The sequence below is a fragment of the Rhinolophus hipposideros genome (genome assembly GCF_964194185.1).
Source record: "Rhinolophus hipposideros genome assembly, chromosome: 13".
Lineage (NCBI taxonomy): Eukaryota > Metazoa > Chordata > Mammalia > Chiroptera > Rhinolophidae > Rhinolophus > Rhinolophus hipposideros.
In genome coordinates, this window is record NC_138059.1 from 26161216 (window position 1) to 26185291 (window position 24076).

Sequence of the window (24076 nt, forward strand, 5' to 3'; positions counted from 1 at the left end):
GTATTTATCTTGCTTGATTAAGCTTGGGATGTTGAAGGCATTCTATTCAGAAGGCAGGGCCAAAGACGAAATCATTGGATTTTACATTTTATAATTACACAGATCGATAAAATTTCACAGTAATATTTTGGGGACATTTCCCACCTTAATTTTGATAAGCCAGGATATTATAAAAAAACAAATCTTATTTAAAAAGTCTGCTATGCGTAGTGATCACATTGTAAGGTATATACATGTAGAACCACTAATGTTGTACCTAATATAATATTTTATGTCAACTATAACAAAAAAGTAAAAAAACAAAAATAAAAACAAACATCTGTACACACACACACACACACACACACAGAGTCTACCAAATCAATGCATACTTTCACAAAAGTCAATTCATTTTAACATAAGAAAAGAGGTAAGAAAAGAAGGAAAGAGGAAGAGAGGAAGAAGAAACAAGAAAGAGGAAGGAAAGGAGGAAAAAGGAAGGGATAGTCACTTTAACTGAATAAATGTAATTCCATGACAAACTACTATTCTTTTTCTAAAGGATATGTTTCACCATCCATGGTGTGAACTACCATTTGGGAAACTACTCACTCACTGAGCTCTCTGTCAATAATCTAATTTCGTTTTTGTTTTTGTTATTGAGAAGAGAACTTGACCTGAAACCATGGAGAGAATGAGCTCTTTACCATTAGCCATCATTTACCTAGATTTTGTCCCTGACTTCTCTACAGGTATGAGGGAAGTTTGGGTTGAATCCTAACACTATTCAAGGCAGAAGGAAAAGTCTGTGTAACTTGATAGATCATACAGAGGAGTTTGGTGAGGTGGGAGTGCAGGGCCTTGTCTGAGAGGAAGCTGGAGAGGAGGCAGAGACAGAGCATGGAAGGTCTCTGGAGAAACGACTCTCTCTTGTGGGGAATGAGGCACCACTGCAGGGCTTCAAGCAGGAGATAAGTTCACCAGATCTACAAGGATCAAACCATAAGAGGCTTTTAACAAATAAGCTCCAAAATCATTTAGGTCTTTGTCAGCTCAGGACTTTTCCCTCTAGGCAAGTTGATGCCTAAGCTACTCTAAGGAGATAAAAGTTGAACTCAAAACAAAACAAAGCAAACCAGAACTCCCCTGTAACACATATTAAAATGTGTTACATTTTTCCTGGTATTCAATTTCAGTATTCTCTGCTCCAGCTCAATCCACATGCCTTATTCTTTTCTTATAGAAATGAATAACATCTGGTACCTCCTCTTGAAAACAATGCTGGGAAACTTGAGGCCCATTAAGTTGCCCCTCAACCATTTTCTTCTTCATGCTGCAAATGGCCATTCTGTTAGTCTTTTCATAAAGTAATTCTATGCCACAAAAACAACTCTTTGGGAAAAAAAAATATTAATATATCTAATGTCCTGTTAATGAAACCAGCCTGATTTCTCTGAACTGTTTAATTCAGCTGCTGAAATGTTTATAAAAATGACATAAGATTTAAACCCATATATAAAGTAACTTTTCTATATCTCCCTTCTCCCTTAAACCTGTTTTATTTTTCTTTAAAAACTATTTTCCTTGACAATATGTTAATGTCTCGTTGTTTATTTATAAGCTGTCTTCCCCACCAGAAAATGAGCACCTAAGGACCTTAGCCTTATTTATTCCTGTATTAGCAGCACTTGAACAAGGTCTGGCATGGAGTAGGCATTCAATAAATATTTATTGAATTAATTAATGAATAGATTCATAAATGAATGAATACATTTTCATATGTAGAAAAGTGTGAGTTGTGCATATCCCCAAAATAAACTCAAATTCATTCATCTGAATATGGAAGTTACTGTGTAATGAACATTGTCTGACTCATCCTAGACAGTGTCTTACAAGGAGAATGTGTTAGAGTGAGATTAATATAAATATAAAAATATAAGTGTATTTGAAAATATAAAAAGGTAGATCCATGAGGGCAAACAGGAGACTAAAAGGGTTGAGCAGACTGTCAGTTCACATGACAAAGTGAGGAACTGAGAGGGAGATCTCAATTGAAGGAAAGTTCCAGAAGTGTTATTTAGTTACCTGGTAGCTAAGAAGCCCCCTTATTGGACTTGTTTGGAAGCCTTGCTGAGCCAGGAACCTGGGATGGCCAGGTTCCACCCTTTTCTGCCTTTTCCATGAACTTTTCCATGCAGAGAGCATTTAAATAGAGTAAGTAATAAAACGGGGCTTTGCTGACTCTAACCATTTTTTAGTTTCTTTGTTTTTTTACACATATGAAGGTTGTACTCTTCTGTTCTATACTGTTCTCCACAGCAGGTGTCCCAACTCTTCTCTCTGAAGCCCTGAAGCTTCCAAAGCTCTTCCTTAAACTGAACTCTTAGCAGATTTCCTCTTCTCATCCTCCACGAAGAAAAAGGGCAATTTCCACCAGGACCCCTCTCCTCCCCATCCTCACCCCCAACATTTATATAGCACTTACTATGCGCTGCACAGTGTACTAAATGCTGGGATTCATGAAATTCACAGCATCATTCCCTACACATAGGAACTGAGATGGGAGACAGACATGCCAACCCAAGAAGATAAGGGGACAGGTAAGTGCCAGATGCCAAGGAAGCTTATGAGCAAGGAGGGTGGAGGGAGGTGAAAGGTGACAGGGCCTATGGAGCAAGAAAAGAGCCTCCTAGCATCTTTATCTTCTGATGCAATTTCTCCATCTCTGGATCCCACAGCACTTTGCATGAGCCTGCCCTGAGCTGGGCTGCTCCCCACTCATCCTCACCACTGCCTTTAGGGCATCTGTTTTGTATTCTACTCACTGGTGTGCCCATTTGAATCAGGCACTTCTCCCCCATTCCCTTGATGACCACCTTGAATGTAGGGCTCTCTGTTATGTTTTTTTCTATTCTGAACAGGATCTCCTATGAGGCCTTCGCACTGCAGGGTCTGATCAGTGACTAAACAGCATTTTATGTTTCACTGAATGACTCCTTGTGGGGACATCCATTTAAGAGTCGTCCCCCTTTCTAATTGTCAAGGAAAAATCCTCAGAATGGAAAAATATCAGCACCTTTTATTGAGAGTCTCAGAAGCTATATAGAGATATGAGCTCTATGAGCTCTACATATGAGCTCTAGCGCTAGCTTCTGAAGCAAGGAACAAATATTACATGGACTTGTACAGGTCTATCTGAGGGGGCTATGGATGTTTCTGGATCCTTCATATAGTCTTCTTCACTACCTCCGTGCCTAATGACAAGTCTTTCAGAAGTCCTTACACGTAGTTCTCTGATTTAAAGGTAGCAAATACACAGAGTACTACAAAGAACCAGGTTCACTATTTAGATTCACTTTTTATCTTTATGTCAGGACTGTGGTCTTAAAAGATAGTTCCTTTATATCCATTGTCAAACTCCAGTAGTTTTATTGAGCACAAACAAAAATTGGGGTAGAGAAAAATTCTATTCTATTTGTATCTATTGACCCATTAGAGTTGGTCCACTAATTTAATGTTATATTATTCCAGTTTCAATTAACACTTTTATTTAAAAAAAAAAATAGAATTTTAAGTATCTCAAGGACTTCAAATACCTAATCCAGTGATTTTTTTTTTCAAACTTCAAGTTATAACTCATTCATGGATTACGCAATCAATTTAGAAAGCTGAGATTGCATTTAAAAATGAACTAGAGAGCAATAAAAATGATCAGAATAAATAGTAACGAGAATGTTTTAAGGAAATTTTGTTCGAGCTGTGCTGGAAATTGACTGTGTATACAGTGGGTAAGTGGTGTAAAATGTGTTGGGCAGAATTCTAAGACGGTCCCAAGATTCTCACCCCTCTGACGTACACACCTGTGTAATCCCCAAGAACATGAATAGACATTACTCCCATGATTATCTTACGTTGACTCTCAGAGAGGAAGATCATCTGGGTGGGCCTGACCCAAATATGTGAGCCTTTTAAAAGCAGACAGCTTTCCCGGCTAATCCCAAATCAGAGATTCAAAAGAGGAGAATCTGACACACAGTTGACTGACTTAGAGATGGAGGCGGCCACAAGACAAGGAAAGAGAGTGGCCTCTAAAACCTGAGAATGGGCACCAGCTGACAACCAGCAAGGAAATGGAGCTTTCGGTTTTACAACTGCAAAGAGCTGAATTCTGAGAACAAGAAGAAAGAGCTTGCAAGCATACTTTCTGTAGTTCCCAGACAGAAACTCAGCACAGCTAACTCTTTGATTTTAGCTTTGTGATGCCCTGAGCAGAGAACTTAAGACATGCAGGACCTGATTTACAGAAATGTGAGCTGATAAACAGCTAAGTGTGTAGTAATTTGTTTCATAGCGATCAAAAACTTATACAACACTTCATATGGTCAGTTGTGATAATAAGAGAGTAAGAGAAAAAAAAACCTCAAAAAGGCACTGTTTTGTGTCTTTAAATATTTTACTGTACAGATGAGAAACTTAAGGTCAAATGAGAGTAAATAACTTGCAAGATTATATAGTCAACGACAGAGGCAAGATGGAAAAAGTGCTTTCCTTTGCCACTGTCCAGATATAGTGATTATGTTCCTTTTAATTTATCTAAAGATTCATATATTTCACATCAGTAGAGAATAGCTTCCTCCTTACTTATTTTATCAATGAAATTTTATTACACTTCTTGTAAGATGGGCTATTCTCTTATAAAAAAGTAATGAGTTTATGCTGTGTCATTTTTTGCTGCTATATTAGGCTTAATATGTTTCTGTTATAAAGAATAATTAAGAACCTGAATCCATTGTCTATACAAGGAGGCTATAATTTCTCTTTCCTTGAGTTCTCTCACAGGGAATAGATCCTATACATAGGTTCATGAAAGATAATGGCTGTGAGATTAGAAAACAAAAATTCTAGAGAAGCTACTGTGGCCAATCATAGCCACTAATAGACACTTAACTCCAAAATGTTCTAGCTGTTTATTTTTTTATTCGAAAATACTGTAATAACCAGAGTCATTGCTTGAATTTAAATACAGTATTTTACTTAAATACAGTACAGCACTTCATCGCTAAATTTAATTGTAATATTCTAATTGGCCACAAGAGGGCTCCCAGGTTTTTCCAGTTGTGTGAATCACAAATTGAAACATTGAAAGATACCTTTCAAATGAAAGGGGCTATTGGCTGATGGATGGGTTGGCAAGGTTTCCTTTAGTGAAATTATCGGGGAATTGAAGTAAAAATATCACTCCACTATATTACTTATAGGAACTCCTCTGGGTCCCCTCTGTGCAGAGGGGTATCCTGGGTGACACAGAAGGCTGACTCTAAGAGAAAGTTAATTTCATTTAGAGTCTGCCATCTCTTGCTCATGGCTCCTTTCATTTCTCTAAGGATCTATCTCTTATCTATAGAATCAGAGAGTACACCTACCTCTCATTGTTGTTGTTAGAATAGAAGAAAGGAGCTTAACTTGTATCTCATATATAGAATTACCAATAATGCCAATTTTAATTGTTGTTGTTCATTACCAATACTGAAGCAGATTTGTTTTGTGAAAGATCTTTCCATGTAGGCAATTTACATGGCTACAGATATTTCAGCCTTGAAAATAGTGTTACCAGGTCCAAATTAGTAGAAGGGTTACATAAACACAGTTAAGCCCACAATTCAGACATCAATTTTAACGTAATAGACATGCTATTGACATTGATTATAAGTCATATTGTTTCAAGTCCAATAATTAAAAGTTCCCTAATGGCAGAGCTATTTAAAATAACTCATAGTTCATCTTTCTGAAATCCAAACCATTTATAGACTTCAGTTTTTTAGGCATAGCTTCTATTTAATTTGGCCAAGCCGGTCAGTCTTTCTCCCTTATTTTCTCATATTTAGAGAATATTGAGTTTGTACGATAAACGATTTTCTGAAAGCAAAATACTGAGTCTTCCTAGCCAGCTAATAAATCAGAAAAGTGGGGCCGGCCCGATGGCTCAGGTGGCTGGAGCAGGTGGTTGGTGGGGGGTGGAAGTGGGGGCGGAAGAAGAGAAAAAAAATCAGAAAAGTAATAGAAGGTGGTAGACATGTTGAAGGGTGGGAGGAGAGGACACTGAAAAATGGAGAGGCAGTTACATAAACTTTATGGGCTTTCCTAATTGAGGGATTTTTAGAACTCTGCTAGCATAAGTTTTAAAAATGGAACTAGGCACCTGTCTAGACTGTCTGACATCCATTCTTGTTCGCTGACTATTGACATCCTTAAGGACATCATGTTTGTTGCCTGTTGAAAAATAAGACTTGGACATCTTAATCTAAAAGAGGAATAGTGCGAGAAAGATACAGAAAGAGTGGATACATAAAAGAGTGGAAAGGTAAAATGTAGATAGAGAAAGAGTGGATACATAAAAGAGTGGAAAGGTAAAATGTGGTTTTAGTAGCCAATCCTGAAATACTACTAGACCTACATAGAGACATCTCTTCAAGCTTGAAGGGAAGTAATTTAAACCAAAGACATAGGAACATGATTTAACAAAGTCACATAGAAAACTGGTGTAGGAATCAGAATAAGAAATCTGATCTCCTGATTATTGTTTCTAGATAAGGGTTGTGGGAGTGGTAGATGCCATTGGGGTTGTGGGAGTGGTAGATGCCAAATAAAACATGACCTCTTTGGATGTAACTTTGATAAACTCAATAAGCCACAGTCTCTACTATTAAGGCTTTTGGATATAACCAAATTTCTGTAAAACGAAATACTATGCAAGGCCAAATCATCCATCCTCTTCTTGGGTAGATTTATCTGCCCCATGCATCGTCATCGTCTATGACAAGTTTAGCAACTTTTGTCTCAAACAGACCTAAGACACTGAAAATTGTTTCTGTTAGTTAAAAAGCCAGGCTAAAGACATGATGGACAAATATTGGTACACAAAAGTTGGTAATTCCACTCATTTAGAATGATGACATACAACACTTCAATTAAAATGTTAAAGTTGAAACTATAGGATAGTATTTTACCTGGAAAAAAAAGGGATATTAACCTGCAAGCCTCCATCCACAGGCGACTACTCTTTCATATGATGGGTTCTGGATGTGATTCAAACTCTCCAAAGGGAAGTCACATGCAAGCCCACAGCAGACCTACAATGTAATTTGTCCTCTCTGAATGTAATAATTTTCTGTTTTCTTAGTGGCTTTGTTAGCTACAGGTGGACATCAACCACTGTCTTAACAACCTGACAGAACAGGGTCAGAGACTTGAGAGCCTGGAGGGGAAAAAAGAAGAACAAAAACAGAAAACCAAAACTGGTGTTGGCTGAAGAATGGAGAAAACGATAATAGTGGCACCCACGCTTAAAAATTGGAAAATGAGATTATATATATATATATATAATTTAGTCCCCTTAGGCCAGGATACGGAAGGTCCTCAAGCCTGCTCTCTTGTTTAACTTTGCTGGAGGTTTTCAGTGTTTTTCCATCTCCGTGTTCAGACCATATAAGAAAATGTCTACCTAACCATCAGAAAGATAGGCACATTTTATAAATAACAGAGCATTAACCGTGGACCTGCATATTCACAGTGCTGCTTAGATAGACTTCATCTATTCATTTGCAGAAAATGTCTGGTGCTTACCAATGGTGTAGAACCTCTTCAGTTCACTCCTTCGGGAAGGATGCTTCTGGGTATTTGCTGTGTTGTTCTGTTCTTCTTCAATGATGGGCGTCTTGGGGGCAGGGGGCTTACTGGCTTGTGGCATTTGTTTTCCTGCACCGGCCAAAGGGTTGAACCCTGGAGCAGTAATATCCACCGACTGGGACTTTTTCTTCAACCTATATAAGTAAAAAGTACCACATGCTATGATTACTGACTCAAGAGATATTCTTGTTTCATATTTATCTCCATCATAATTGTTTTTCAACAATTCAGTTCTATTTGCCCCTGAAACAGAACAAGGTTTATTCAGAAATTATAGACCTTCCCTAGAGGATTTTAAATTCTTCAAACGTTTTTCAAAATGGAAAAAAAAAATGTTCTGCCTAATCATTTTGAAAGGCTTCGCTAAAACATATTAAAATATAAGGTGATAAAGGACTTCTATTTTTCTAATAACAAGCTAAAATGTGGTGTCAAAGATAATGCATTTGGGAATTGCTTTTGGTTATGAAAGTAGTCTTTTTTAATGTTATAGTCAAACACTAGTTAGAAATAAATAATTGCAACCCAGAAAAAAATAATGAAGTGATTATCTGGATAACTAAAGGCTGCCAGTGCTTCACTGTTTAATTTTTAACAGCATTTTAGCTGTAAAAATTATAGTTCACATGGTTTCTCCAGACAACCTCAATGACAAAAAGTATTGTTCACTTCTATATTTTAAACGGCCTACACCAGGCCTAACATGGAAAGCAAAAGTTATCCATAAAATATTTTCCCGACTCATGCATGAGAATGTTTCTCTTGATGTAAAAAACATTGGTAAATGATATGAGCTAAATTCAAATATTTCAAGCCATACGACTTGATATTTGTAACCTAACTGAACTCTAAGCCCAACTTACTCTTTGCCCTTGGTACTTCTGGAGGCTAACAGTAAGTGTCATTCTTTCAAGTCTTAATTCCCTATATAGAAAACGTTGGCAATTCTCTTTATCAATTATGGTAATCACACCTAAACATTTTCAATTCTCTGAAAGTTTCACACATTTTCACACCTCCAGGCTTTCTTCCTATTTTCTGGAAATAAAGCATATCAGCTTCCATTTTCTGCTCCACTGTCAGACCCTGCTCATGATTCTGGACTTGGCTTACTTTGCATGTGGCCTCCTTTGAGAGGCTTCCTATGACATGAACCTCAGTAGTGTCCCAGCATTCCACAGAGGGGTTTATTCATAATTAACTCTCAATCAGCGTCTATTAAATTAAATTTACTAGAGCAAAAGCTTTGTTAAAGGAATAGAATGCATCAATGCTAAAGGATTCATTTATGAAAGTAGTGTTTACTAAATTTTAGTCAACTCACTATCACCTATGATCTCTGCCATATCCTCATAGCACCTATAGCACCTACTTAATATTCATGAAAATGACTCTTTATCCAAATTGCCAACAAACACATTAAAAAGAGCTCAACAGCATTAGTCATGAGAAATACAAATTAAGACTACACTGCACTCATAACACACCTACGAGGATGGCTAAAATATAAAAAACATGATATTAGTTATAGCGATGAGGGAAAAGTGGAATACTCCAACACTACTGGTGGGAGCAAGAACTGGTACGACCACTTTAGACAAATGTCTGGCAATGTCTGCTTGGCTGAAGGGATCCATCTTTTGACTCACCTGTTCTATTTTTAGGATATATCCTACACCAATATAAAAATGTCCATCCAAAGACACAGTCACGAATATTCACAGAAGCACTATTTATAATACAAAACAACCCAAATGTCTACCAACAGTAGAAATGGGTGAATGAACTGTGATAATACTTATAAAATGGAATTTCATACAGCAATGGAAATAAATGAACTACAACTACTTGCAACAACATGGATGGTTTTCATAAAATAATATTGCTGGGCAAAAGAAGCAATATGGCTACTGCTTTGAATAGCTACTTTGCACCAGGTATTGCTCTGGATACCAGGGATACACAGTGAACAAAACACTGTTCAGGCAAAACGTCCGCCATCATGGAGCCCTCACTCTTATGGAAGGAGACAAGTAATAAGTAAATAAACCAATGAAGAACAAATCAGATGGTAATAAATGCTGTGGATTAAAATAAAGCAGAGTAAAAGGGATATGGAATACAAGTGTACATTCTTACTATTATAGAGAGGAAAGCCAAGGTAGGGTTCTCAGCTACCGCATATTTGAGAAGAGACCTGAAGGAAGGAGCCATGAGCATATCTGGGGAAGCAGTGTTTCAGTGAGTGCATAATTTGATTTTTGTATTAGAGGGACAAGGTGGCTGGTGCAGAGACAGGGAGGGGGAGAGATGCAGGAGATAAAGTCAAAAGATGGTGCTGTGGGCAGGGGAATGAGGGCAGATCATAAAGAGCTTCAAAGTTATTAAAGAATGAGGCCAAGGGAGAGCAAAGGAGTCGTTGCATGATTACTGTATTTTACAAGGATCACCCTGGCTGCTTTGTTGAAATTAGGTAGAACACTGCATCGCAAAGTTAAGCAAACTCCATGCAATGTCCTCCAAGAACTAGCCACCAAAACTCATCCAGTGGATCTCACACACTTGCAGAAACATGGATTTACTTTGCACCGGGTTATTTACTTTTTATTAATGCTTTCTCAATAACACCATCCTTGCCTCAGTCTGGCGTTTGTAGACTGGAGTGAAAAGTTACAGTAGTACTGTAGGCAACTAAAGAAGGTATTAAGATGAGTAAGAAATAGTTAAGAAATAAGTTGCAGGTCACCTGGGCAACGAAGTTAATGTGTCCTCCCAGGACTTTCCAGAAAAGCACACTTTGACAACACAAAGACTTAGGCTACACTAACAATATAATATTGAACCTTATAAACTCTAAGAAATCACCAATATCTGACCATTTTTTCACCTACAAAAATGTCAATCTTCTATACTTCATCCTATAAATTTTATTTCAATATTAAATTTGAATTTCAATATAAAGGAAGGGTTTTTTGGGGGGAGAGGGGTGTAGGAATTTAAAGGAAAGGTGCTGAATTTTATAGACAGAAAGCTAACTGCTCTAGTTCTCGGCAAAGATTATTTTCAAAATGTTAGTGTGACATGTTTTTATCTCAAATTCACGTAGCAGATCATATTATCACCAGACACTGTTTGTAGTTTGTATTGGCCTGCTTTAGAATTGATAAGCGTGACTAAAGTCAAATATCAGAGACTTTGTTAGTTACCAGCTATGGAATGCCTTACACCTGATAAAAGTACTAGATAATATGATTTATATGACGGCTTATATAAATACTATCTACTATAATGCATGATGGCTTATATCTGATAAAGTACTCGATAACAGAATTAATAAAGTTCTATATCATTTCAAAATGTCTAAGTGTCCCACGAGTTCTTTCCATGGCCTCTTTGGAATGAGCAAAGGGCATAGTCTGGCCTCCAAAGGCCCAAGGCAGGCAGAAAATGGCCCTTGGGTACCTTCCCTCCTCTTCTTGCCATTCCCCAATCAAGACTTGAAGGGTATCATGTTTCCTTTGTTGTAGCTAAAGTCTGGAAGATCGCTAGCATGTTTGCTGGTTTGCTTAAGAAAAGACTTCCATTTACACGTTCTGAGAAAGCAAGAACTGTGTGGGTAATTGAATTACTCCCTTAAAATTTTTAAAAATAACTACTATGGTTGACAAGGAAACCCGCTAAGTGCTACCTTCAATTTCCAAATTTCATGAAGGGGGAAGTCTTTCTGAAATTTTAAACAATGTCTTAATTAAATGTGTTAATGCAAATATAGCATAATGGAATATGTAGGTGTACATAAGACAAAATATCCATTGATAATAAGTGAAACATTACAAATAGAGACTAAAATAATCTCCTCATTGGCATCAACATGATCTTTGTTTAACATGCTTGCACTTCCAACAGAAAATGAGTGTTGATATCTTGGGGTGGAGAAAAAAATGAGTGAAAGGAGCCATCCCTCTTGGCATGACTCTGATACGCAGGCTGTCTAGGGTTTCCTAACCTTTGCCTCTTCTCGTTCCTTCATTTTTGAGCAGAAAAGAACTATTCCTATTCTCCTCTAAGTGTATTCCAATAGCTTCTTTCAGCATGGTAACAATGTTGGACTCTTTTCTGAGACTCCGTATTCTTATCTATAAAATGGGGATAAAACATTCCCAGAAAGGTTCCGAGGACTCAGAAAACATCCTATGCGAAGGTGCTCACCATAGCACCAACATGGGCTGCTCTCAATAAATCCAAGTCCCATCTTTTTATAAGAGGATGAACGGGGAAGATATGATTTTGTCTTCAAACTTGCATGGATGTTGAAGAAATTATATCAGCTTCTTAGAATCCTTTCTAGCTGCCCTACTTCAGATAAACACTGAACCTGTACGGACTGCACTGTGTTTTATAGGGGGTTTCACCTATTTTAGAGTGTAGATTTGAGGGAAGGAGGGGAAGAAAAGAGAACAAGCTAAAAGGGAGACCTTTGAGGTACACACAAGGTAATATTTCTCCTGTGAGAATCCCCAAATCTTTAGGAAAACACCTAATTCATTGATAGTCCACTTGGGTGTAAACATGTTTTAAAATTGGTGTGGGGTTGACTTAAAAGAGCAAGCTCAAAGGCAGAGGTAGAGACCAAGGAACTGTGAAGAAGTAAGAACAAGAATTTGAAAGGAAGTGTGAGCAGGGTCTTTGACTTTCCTACTCTGAAAAAATAGAGTTCCTGTCAATTTCAGCAAGTTCTCCAAGTAGCAGGAGAAGCCCTGTAGGTCAATGATGAAATGTGACATCACAAACTAGACAAAAAGAGAAGTGGCAGAAAACTTCCAATACCAACCAATTTAAACAGAATTATTCTCATAGTAATCAGCTAAATCTTATTCTTGCATGACTTATTACTACTTTAGTGGAAACATAAGAAATCTTCCACTCATTTTTCACATTATTGTTTGAGTAGCATACATGAATCTTTTAGCTTAAATGACTTAACCTGTACTCCAAAGCCCAGGGCTTGCACCAACAGTCTGAATGTGTTTTCCATTGCCCATCACAGGACTTCTCTCAAAGATCTGAGTCAATTTCCTATTTCAACAGTTTTCACCATGGAGTCGCTTTCACTAAGCTTAACATTTAGCTCTTTATTACTATTATTTATTATCTGTCATACTCTTTTGGTCTTACCTTTCCTTTTCATTTCACATTGTGGGGTTTTTACCTTCTATTTCTACCCTTTTACCATCTTCCACTAAAGTCATAACCAAGAAATGCTTTCCATCTTTCTTTTTATATCAGGCTCTGAATCTTTCAACAGTATTTTTATTTTGTCTAAATACTAGTCCCTGATATGACTTAATTGCATAAGAAAAGAATGTTTTCATTGAGTTTGAGTTCTTAACTGGAATTACCTCTTCCAACCAATGGTATTGAAATTGTAGCTGCATTATAACTAATTAAATACGTTCCTGAGTTCTGTAACTATCTAGAAAAAATGAACCTTCTACAATCCATTTAGCATTGTCTTAGTATACCTGGGAGATAAATAGCAACAGCTGAGAAAATCTGTTGTACTAAAATGGGAATATTCCCTAGGTCATAGAAATTTAAGGTGGGATAACATTAGCATGTAAAAGCCACATTTTCATATACTTGACTATGTACCTTAAGACTAATAGCAAAATGATTAAAACTATAGACATGGGGGCCAGAATCCCTAATCTGGTATTTACAATCTGTGTAACCTTGGTCAATTTTCTTAACCTCTCCTTGCCTCTGTTTTCTCATATATAAAGTAGAGGTACTAACAATACCTGTGTCTAAAATTGCCATGAGGATTAAATTAATATTTATAAAAGCCCATAGGATACTTAGCATGTAATAATTTTTGCTTTAAACAAAAACACAAGCAAAAATGAACAATCATTGAGCTTTTATAAGGTACAGGGTACAGACCATGTGCTATGTACACATTATTTCATTTACTGATCACAATAAACCTATGAAGTAGGTATCATATACCCTAATTTTCAAGGGGTCAACTAAGGTTTAGATAAAGTGGTAGGACTAAAAATTGGGGAAGCTGGTAGCCAATCAGGATATTTAACCAAAATGCCACACTTTGGAATTAGGAGATAAATTTCAGCTCTGACACTTACCAGCCATGTGACCTTGGACAAGGACAGGGATTGTTTAGTTCTCTATTTTTTTTTTTATACCCATAATGGTGCTGTCTGCCTACTTTACCCAAGAGAATTATTGCAAGCACGAAATGTATTAATTTATGTGAAAGCTCTTTATAAAATTCCACAGAAATCTACAGTACCAGTAGTAGTTATACAAATTCACCCCTTGCCCATTCATTTGTCATATACTTCCACAAACATACATGTACACATATATACATATGGAGGCATATTAATGGCTATGCCCCAAAGACCTAACACTTATAGTCCTTTCCAGTAATTTCCAGCAAGACGACCATCTGGGGTTTGCACAACTCATTGCCGTTGGCAAAGCTGTCTTCTTGCTTCCTAAAAGAGCTAATGTAAGGATATTTTTTTTAAGTAGTAAAGCTGCTGAGAATGCAGCTATTCCAAGTTGGATACTGTGGCTGCTGCAAAAATCTCAAGTCACTCAAAAACAGCTCGAGAGCAAATGCCTAAAAAATTTTCACATTGAAAAATTAAGGCTTTTGTTACCCATCCTGTACAGTCTGACTACAAATCAGCAGCTAAAAACAAACCACAAAATCAGCATAAAAAACAAGCATATTCAGAAGTCCAACCAGAAGAAATGACAGATTGGAAATCTATGCATTAAAGTAAAAAAGCAATCCACTGTGATATAGAATATGCCATTTATAGTCGGCTCTGTTTGCTGGGGTCATACTATGCTTTGTGCCCCCAAATACAAGGAATGAGACAGACGATCTCATTAACGTGGAATCAGCAATTACACAATTTCTTTTTTAAATTACAAACCAATGCAAAATGTTTCAACGGCAGTATCCTTTGGGACTACAAACTGGAAGTCCCAGTTTGGGATACCAAAACTAGGTAACTTGTTATAATAAGACATGTTTCTAGCCCTGTATTCATTCTAAGAAATGCATGTTTTCCTATCTTGGAAATTCAGAGAATAGAGAATTCAAGAATTAAGCCACAGGTGCAGTGACATGCCGGAATCATTTGATAGAAATTCTCTTGTTAAATGTAATTGAATTCAACTCTGTGAAGGGCAAGCTAGTGCATATACTATGAATCACATGAAAGCATACACTAATTTATTGCTATTATAACTAATTTTCTTCTAAAAATACTAGAAATTAAATCCCAAACCAGTCTGCTTCTCCAGAGTTTAATAAACCCTAACATAAAAGGTTAACATTTATTACTGACTTTCATGAAAAAGGACATGCAAGTTCTCGAAGTTTGCCAGCTGCTTTTTATCCCTATGCCTATTCCAACACAGAGAAGAAGTAGGAAAGAAGCATTTTCTATTAGGAGTTCTCACCACCAGCTCAATTTAATTCCTAAATTCACAAAAGTTCAGTCTATTCACCATTTTATTCCTAGAACTCATTACAGTTTTTTGGCATATAGTAGACATGTAGTAAATACATTGTTGAATGAATAAATGGTTTCATCATGGGAAAAAGGCACAAGAATAATACAAAATTACAAGCAAATTCATATATAAAATTCCATGAAAATAAACTAAGACAGTAAGACTTTGGACAGTTTGGTAGCCAATATAATGATCAATTTAATATATTCATATAATACAGACTTTGTCCCACCCCATTATGGGAATTTTCTGAGCTTGGATAGACAAAGGAAATAGTCTCATCTCCATGATCAATACTGTAATACATATTTCACTTAATTCACTAAATCTAGCTTTGCAATTTTAAAAGAAATAATCTGGAGCGTTGATAAATTGACATCCTTATGCAAAACATTTCCAGTAAGGGGCTATTATCCAAAACACACACATATATATATATATATATATATATATATATATATATATATATATATATATATATAATTCATACAACTCAACATAGTTGTAATTCATGCAACTCAACAACAAAAAATGAACAGAGGAACTAAACAGACACTTCTCCCAAGAAGACATACAAACAGCCAAGAGATATATGAAAAGAAGCTCAACTTCACTAGCTATTAGGGAAATGCAAATCAAAACCACAAGGAGCTATCACCTCACACCTGTTAGAATGGCTGTTATCAACAAGACAAGTAATAATGTTGGAGAAGCTGTGGAGAAAAAGGAACGCTCATACACTGCTGGTGGGAATGTAAATTGGTACAGCCACTATGGAAAGCAGTATGGAGGTTCCTCAAAAACTTAAGAATAGAATTACCAAACAACCCAGCAATCCCTCTTGTGGTTATCCACCCAAAAAATCTGAAAACATTTATCCATAAAGAGGTATGTACCCCTATGTTCACTGCAGTATTATTCACGGTGGCTAAGACATGGAAACAACCGAAGTGTCCTTTGATATAATAGATGATTGGTTGAAGAAGACGTGGTACACATATACAATGGGATATTACTCGGCTGCAAGAAAAGATGAAATACTGCCGTTTGCGACAACATGAATGGATCTTGAGATTATTATGCTAAGCGAAATAAATCAGACAGAAAAGTTGAGAACGATTACGACCTTACATGTGGGAAATAAAACTGAAAGCAACAAACAAACAAGACAAACAAACAAGGAAACAAAAACTCATAGATGCAGACAACAGTTTAGTGGTTACCAGAGAGCAAGGGGGTAAGGGTGGTAGAAGAGGGAAAAGGGGGTCAAATATATAGTGATGGAAGGAGAATTGAGTCTGGTGTGGTGAACACACAATGCAATATATAGATGATGTAATACAGAAATATATACCTGAAACTTACATAATTTTACTAACCAATGTCATCCCAATAAATTTAATAAAAATTAAAAAAAAATTCATAAATAGTTAAATGATCTTCCAAGCTCTATTTTCACAATATGTTGTATGTAGCTCTTAAATATGAAACATTCACAGCACTAAAAAATAAAAGATGACAGGCAACCCAAAATATCAAGCATATTTAATTAAACAGCCTTCATAAAAAATTCAAGCAAACAATTGTTTTAGAGCTGGCAAACAACCTTGTATATAGTTTTACTCATTTCACATTTGGTATTTCACAAAGACATGATTTTTCCTGTGATTTGTTATAATGCCAACTTGCATGCTGGGAACATTCACAACAATTTTGCAATTTAGCTAAATATTTGTACAGTTTTATTACAATGTTGATTTTTGTGTGAATTTATTGATTACGTATCTCCCCTGAAGCAAAAAATTAAAAAAATAAAATAAGTGGTGTCATGGAGGAGTAAAAAGAGCAAGGACTCTACAATCAAATATTTGGGTTCAAGTTCAGGTTAAGCAACCTAGTGATGAGACAATTTCATTGATTAGAAAGTTCTGATTTATGTTTTTTGAGCATTTATTAAGAATTTTGCATATTATCTTCCTACTATAAAGTTTCAAGATGCTAAGTCAATACTAGTAAAATTCTTATGTTTCCCCTTCTGTGTACTTTCCAATTATACCACTATATTGCAATCATTAACTTTGAAGGTACACAAATTTCCAATTTATTTCAGTTTTTGCCTTGGAACTTCAAAATCTTTCAACTGGAAAATCCTGAAAGTAGAAAGCCATTATGCAAATTCAAAGATTAGGGCTTGGAGGATTTGGAAGTCAAATTCTTGTAGATGTTAAAAACAGTCTCCTGCAATATCTCACAGAGATGAAATTTAATTTTATTACTTTTGATGAAATGATTTGTAACAGGCTATTGCCACAAGGACTGCATTCTGTTTATTCATTTTAGAAAGAAGGAATCAGAATAAAGAAGACTATTTTAAGACTTCAGGCTTCTATCCAACACAGCTGATTAAAGGAATCTATTTTTTACAGGGCCCATTAGAAACTGTCTGTATAAGGCATATGGATTAGCTGATTAAAATATAGTTTTGCTTGTGAACAACATAAGGCAACTACAAATTTAATCAAGATAGCGTCTGCAAGTAATGATAATCTAGGCCAAAGCCCAATGGTTTAATAGTTTAAAATGCTAATATAGCACGTAATCTTGCATCTTAATTTCCCTACATGAAGACAGGAGAAACAGGAAAAGAAGGTATATAAAAAAAAAAAAAATACAGGTCTCTTATTTAGATATTAATTCAGGAACTTGATGGAAAACATCACTGGTTAATCCATTAGTCCTTATGTCTTTTAAACTAAATCATCCTATTGGTGAACACACACAAAAAAATTCTTGAGTAATCCTGTTTTCAAATGTTGGATAAAAAAATGGTTTTTAAATGTTGGATTGTATTATTGATTGTATTATTGATTGAAAAGGTTTATTTTGCAAACTGCCCTATTTAGATTCTGGTCCTCTCCCCCAATTTGAGAATCACTGGGGAATCCGTTATAGTTTTCTTTTGTTCAGATGATAATGGTTTAACACATGAAGGCTATGTAGTACCCCCAGTACAATGAAGTTGGATTTTAGACCTTCTTTATGTAAACATATAATATTTAAAATTACATTAAAGAAATAACTATCTTCTTGCAATGGCAATTCCATAAACCTACATTTATTTTTCACTATTAAGACTTTTTTTCCTATTACAGAAGAGAATATGGTTCTCCTCCTCTTGTTAAAGCCAAACTCTCCACATGTTCTCTGATCCTGTTGTATCCTCTCTCTGTACTTGGGGTTTTAATGTACTAACTCTCTTCCCTCTAAAAGTCTTGAATCAATTGAGGAACAGATACAGGGGTCAGGGACCCCATCACAAGCTGGTAGCTTGGAGAAGCAGTGTCCTGCTGAGGCTACCCATGGGCAGCAGTTCAGTGAACACCTGTTGGCATCAGCTTCCAAGTAGAGAAGGCAGAGGAGGTTGGGACATAATCTACAGTCCTTGTCACAATCCAAGACATCACTCTTCCTCCTTAGGATAGGAAGAAGCACAGAGTGCCAAATCTCTCTTCTAAATATTTCAGAAGGAAGGATATTTCTATTTTACATGCATAGGAAGGGATGAAGGAAAGGGAGAAAATGTTCCTCCTACATCACTTTCTCAAGGCTTTACTCCTAGCTTATCACTTCCCATCTTGGTCATTCATCTCTCCTTTGCTACACCATTCCCACCAGCATTCAGCCGGGTGTTAACCTCTTTCAAGGATGGTGTTAACCTCTCCCATCCTTGAAAGAAAAGAAAGAAAAGAAAGCCTTTTGTTCCTAAGGCTACCATCCCATTTCTTGATTTTTCTTCTCTCTTTTACACCACACAGCTTCATCTTTTCATCACTGTACAACCCTCTCCAATACTGCTTTGCATCCATAACTTTCACAAAACAACTCATTTAGGTTTTCAATCACTTTGCTGTGGTCAGATTTAAACATTACTTGTTGGTTTTCATTTCTTTTAACCTTTAGCAGCAGAGTGTATTTGTGAAGGTGCACTGCTCAGAGGTTAGAATGCATGGGTTCAAAACTGGGCTCCTCATTACGGAATCTTGTGAAAATTACTTAATCTCTCTACAGTTTCCTCATTGTGAAATGGGTTTAATAACAGCATTTATCTTAAAGGTTTATGAAAAGGACAATCTAACATCATCCATATATGTTACTCAGCATGATGCACACTGGTATATAGAAGTCCTTGACTTCTTTTTTTAACAGGACTCTAACTTTGAAGCATTCTACCTTAGATTCCTTAGTGCACAATTCTTTTACTATTCCTTTTTTCACTGTTCCTCAGAGCTCTTTTCTTTCCCCCCCATTCAACCCTACATTTTGGAAGATCCAGGGACTAGTGGAGCTGGGCCTCCCTCTGATCTATTTTCACAGTCTCCCTAGATGGTCCCATCCATTCCTTTGGGATGAACTATTTATATGCTGAAAACTCCCATATGTTTACCTCCAGCCCAATTTTCCCAGAACAGCAAACTTAAATATATAACTAGCTACTTGGTTATCCACTACCTATGGCATATCTTAAACTTAACATGTCCCTAAACCAATACTTGATTCCTAAACCCCACCCCAAGCTTCCTTCCTGCTTTCTCTATCTTTGTAAATGACACCACTACCCATGCAGGTACTCAAGCCAGATACTTGCAAGTTATATTTGATCCCTTCCTTTGTAACTTTCTCCAGTTCTAATTCATCAATGAATTCTGCGTTCTGCTTTCAAATTATGTCTTAAATGTCCCCACTTCTGTCCATCTTCAATACCATCTCCCTACAGTAGTGGTCGCTCCTTTGGATTATTATTACCAAAGCCTTCCCGATTCATGTCCCCAGTTACACTTTTCTCCCCTGCTACCTATTCTTCTTTTTAAACCATTCATTACTGTGGTTGTAACAAGCATTTTTAGACATAAGGGAGCGATGTTGTTCTTCGGCTTCAAAGAACTGAATGGCTTCTTACTGTGGTCAAATGAATTTCTAAATTTATTTCCATGGTCCGTAAGACGCTGCATGTCTCCGTCTCCTACTTTATCTTGCGTTCCTCTTCTTCTTGCTCATCCTCGGGTCACCTTGTTATCCTTCAAGGTTCTCAAACGTGTCAAGCTCTTTCCACCTCATGTCCTCAGCACATGCTATTCCTACTGACTGGAATGCTCTTTGAGTGGCTGGTGGCTTCTCATTTTTAAGTCTCCTCAGAGAAACCATCCCCCACTATTCCACGCAGGTTGTCTCTCATCTCCTGCTCCTCCATCCTCCACTCAAGCCCAGGCTATTCTTTAGCACTATGCTTACCTGTGCCTCATGGTATTTATCATACGGTCTAATGCTACATTTGTTCAACTTCACTTTGCTCTGCTCCGTCTCTCTCATGTCACTACTCACTCTAGTGGGGCTGAAAGCACACTTCCTTCCAGCACCTAACAGTGCCTTGCACATTATGCATACAGCCAAAATATTTACTACACAAATGAATGAATGAACGAATGATCCCTCCACATAGAATTCACACATGTCTTCATTCAGAAGTCTTACAGGGCATGAAGTTATATTTATTCTCCCCATCTTCTTTCATTCTAAATTTGGCTCAATCACAATGTCTCAAATCTTTTCTCAAGAAATTACTGTCATATCTCTTTGGTTAGAAAACAACAATATTCTTAACAGTTATGTGAAAGGAGATATCTCCTGGTTTATGACTTGAACCAGCTTTGAAAGCTGAAAATTATGGTTGAATATGTGCTCTAAGAATAAGGCTTTGGCTAGGAGACCCTTTGAAATAACTGGTATTGTGCTAATGGGCATTTCACTTCTGCATTTTTCAGGCCTGATACTTCTGCAGGTGATAAATTACAATAGGAGTAAAATCGGAGATTGAATGTAGAGAAGCAAAATATTACACGTTAGCAAAGCCAGTACAAAAAGGGCAGTTATGTATGTTCAGTTCTAATTAAGGACTGATAGAAATTCCTACACAACTCTTTATTTACAACAGTATTTTCAATCGTCATTAAAGAATAAGAAATAAAATCTGTTGATGGAAAAAAATAGCAATCTATATTTAATTGTAGATTGGAGGACTTTTAAATCTGTAGGGAACCCAAGTTCAACCACTTAATTTTACAATGACAAGAATGGAACTAATAATATTTCTTGAACTCATGCTCTATGTTAAGTAAATGGCAAATGATTGCCTTTAATCTGTATACCATAAGCTATTTGATGTCTGGGATTGTTTTATTCATATATGAACCATTCACATCAGTGCCCTGTATCCAATAGTGGCACATAGTAACCACTATTGAAGACTTGACTTAACCTAAGGCTCAAGTGAAGAACCTGCTACAAAAGCCACAGGAAGGACTGCCCGGAAGCCTTCTTCTTAACACCTGCTTGTTTTATATCACAAGCCTGATAATGGAAGTAGAGTGCAGTGCCGGGTTCCTTTTCAGAACAGTGTTCTGGACTACATTCTGTCATTACTGGGAATAAAATTTGATGTAAGACGCTTCATCTGGACCTGATTATTCTCATCTGTATACAATGCTGATAATCATCCTTGTGATATTGGCCTACCAAGGTGCTGCATCTTTGTGTTCACCAAATATCTGATGATTCTCTTCTCCGTTCAATGCACTGTACTGTAGCCCCCCCCTTATCCATGCATTCCAAGATCCCCAGTGGCCGCCTGAGCTATGTATCATATCAAACCCTATATATACTATGTTTTTCCCTATATATACATACACTTTCTGGCTTCTCTCTGGCACATCCAAATTGCCAGCAACACTACTCTTGCACCATGGGGCCATTATTAAGTAAAACAAAGGTTACTTGAACACAAGCACTGTGCTACCACAACAGTCTATCTGATCACTGAGATGGCTACTAAGTGGCGAGTGGGTGGGTGGCGTGTACAGTGTAGAGATGCCGACCAAATGGATGATTCAATGGAGCACAGGTGTGAGATTTCATTACCCTACTCAGAACTATGTGCAATTTCAAAGTTACAAATTGTTTCCATCTGGAATTTCCCATTTAATCCTTTCAGATTATGGTTGACCATGGGTAACTAAAAGCAGGGAAAGCAAAACCGCAAAAAAGGGGGATACTGTCCTAGACTCCAGGGATCTTACTTGCTGGCATCATCACTCAGCATTTTGTTAGGTGTTTAAAGCCAATCCTTTCTCTTGTCATGTGGATATTTTTATGGGTTCTTTGTAGCCTACTCCTCACTGGAGCTCTCTTGTCTTCAGTTTCTTCTTTTTTGGTGAATGCAACTTTTCTCCCCAATAGCTCCTTCCCTAGCCTCCATGTACACCTTCATATTCTTTCTGCTGGGGTTACTTCCATCCCCCAGGCAGTCCCCTTGGACATAGTCTAAGACTCTCTTTGGGATGGCCACATTTTGCCAATAAGAAGCAATAATTCTTTGCCCTGTAGGTTTCAGCACACCCAGGATGTAGCCGCTCTCACATCCCCTTGTCAGATTTTCCAGCAGTTACAGTCCCTACTCGTCTTGATTTCTTAGGGTTGAGTCTGACCCATTGTTTCACTCAAGCTCTCTGGGGTATCCAAGTGAAGTCTCACACGTAGCTCTGAGGTGTGGTAAAAGCGTCCCTCACCCCCTTTAGGGAGATTGGGATAGGACAGGACTCCCAGAACACCAGCCGTTCTCTCTCCGACTCTCCTGTTGTAATCTCCAAACTGTTATATTGGCTGGAGGTGGGTGGTCAGTTAAGGGTCACAAGATCAGTTCCTGAACATCAGCTTTTCCAATCTTGATTTGGTCGTCTCACACCTCATTCTGAAATGTGGAAACAACCGGTGCCTTCTCAGTCCCCGCTGATGCAGAGAAAAATGTCTAATTTTGTGAACACACAATGGGATTTATAGATGACGTAACACAGAATTGTACACTTGAAATCTATGTAACTTTACTAACTGTCACCCCAATAAATTTAAAAAAAGAAGAAAAAAAATGTCTTAATTTTAACTTCCTGTTACAGATGTCATTCACTTTGTTGACCTTTTTTGTTGCTCTCTAAGAAAGGGTTCGAGTTGCCAAAGAAAGTGGTGATAGAATGATGACATCCCTCCATGTCAGGGATGTTTCTAGTTAAAAATCATTTACATATTTTTTTCAGTCATTTTCTTTTTCTTTTTTTTTAAGTCATTGTCTATATATTCATTGAAGGCTTCCTGAGATCAATGTATTATGCTACATGCTGGGGAAAAAAATGAAAATAAAATGACTGCTCTCTTTCAGGACATAAAAGGGATGGATTAATAAAACAAAATTATAAAAAAATGAAAAGCACTCTGGTTATAAGAGGGTAATCCTTCCCCAATTTTGAATTTTCCTACAACAAGTTCTAATATCCATGTGGATTTATTTCTGATTACCTTTTACTTAACTATAAGAAATTAGGTTCAAGTATCTGTGAACAGTGAGTCATTGTTACTGGGAATAATTAGAATAAAAGAAAAGTGATGCTGGGATTAGAAAAAAAAAGGTAAAAGTAAAGCAGAAGGCAGGGGTGGGATTCAAGTGCAGTTTTTTTTCTTGTTGCTTAGTTTTTCTTTGCCAAGATACATTGGGATGAAATAAAGTGGTCAAGTTTTATTTTACAGAAATACTTCACAAACAAAGAAAAAACTGCTATGTGTTACCAAAATGTGACAAAACAGAAGATATGTTAGACCAAATCTGGCAATGTGAATTTAATTTCAGAATAAAGAACATAGCTTTCAGTGGAGTAAATTTAGCTTTAAAAAAAAACTGAGGGCATCATCACTCATGTTCTTATTTTGCCACAGAGAGGTAAACACCAGGTAGGGGACGGACTGCACACAGACA

At 36.9% G+C, this 24076-nt stretch overlaps 1 protein-coding gene across 6 annotated transcripts in view; it reads right to left on the reverse strand.

The window, feature by feature from the left end:
- Positions 1–24076, reverse strand: part of OXR1 (oxidation resistance 1) — a 457475-nt gene that overhangs the window by 202370 nt on the left and 231029 nt on the right. For 3 of the 6 annotated variants that reach the window (XM_081071197.1, XM_081071201.1, XM_081071203.1), the window contains one exon: positions 7603–7799. The exons of 1 other annotated variant lie outside the window; for it this stretch is intronic. In XM_081071197.1, coding sequence (XP_080927323.1) covers positions 7603–7799 — 197 coding nt within the window. Of the gene's footprint in view, positions 1–6986; positions 7088–7602; positions 7800–24076 lie in introns of those variants that run through there. 2 more of the 6 variants (XM_081071205.1, XM_081071207.1) reach the window with 2 other exon arrangements.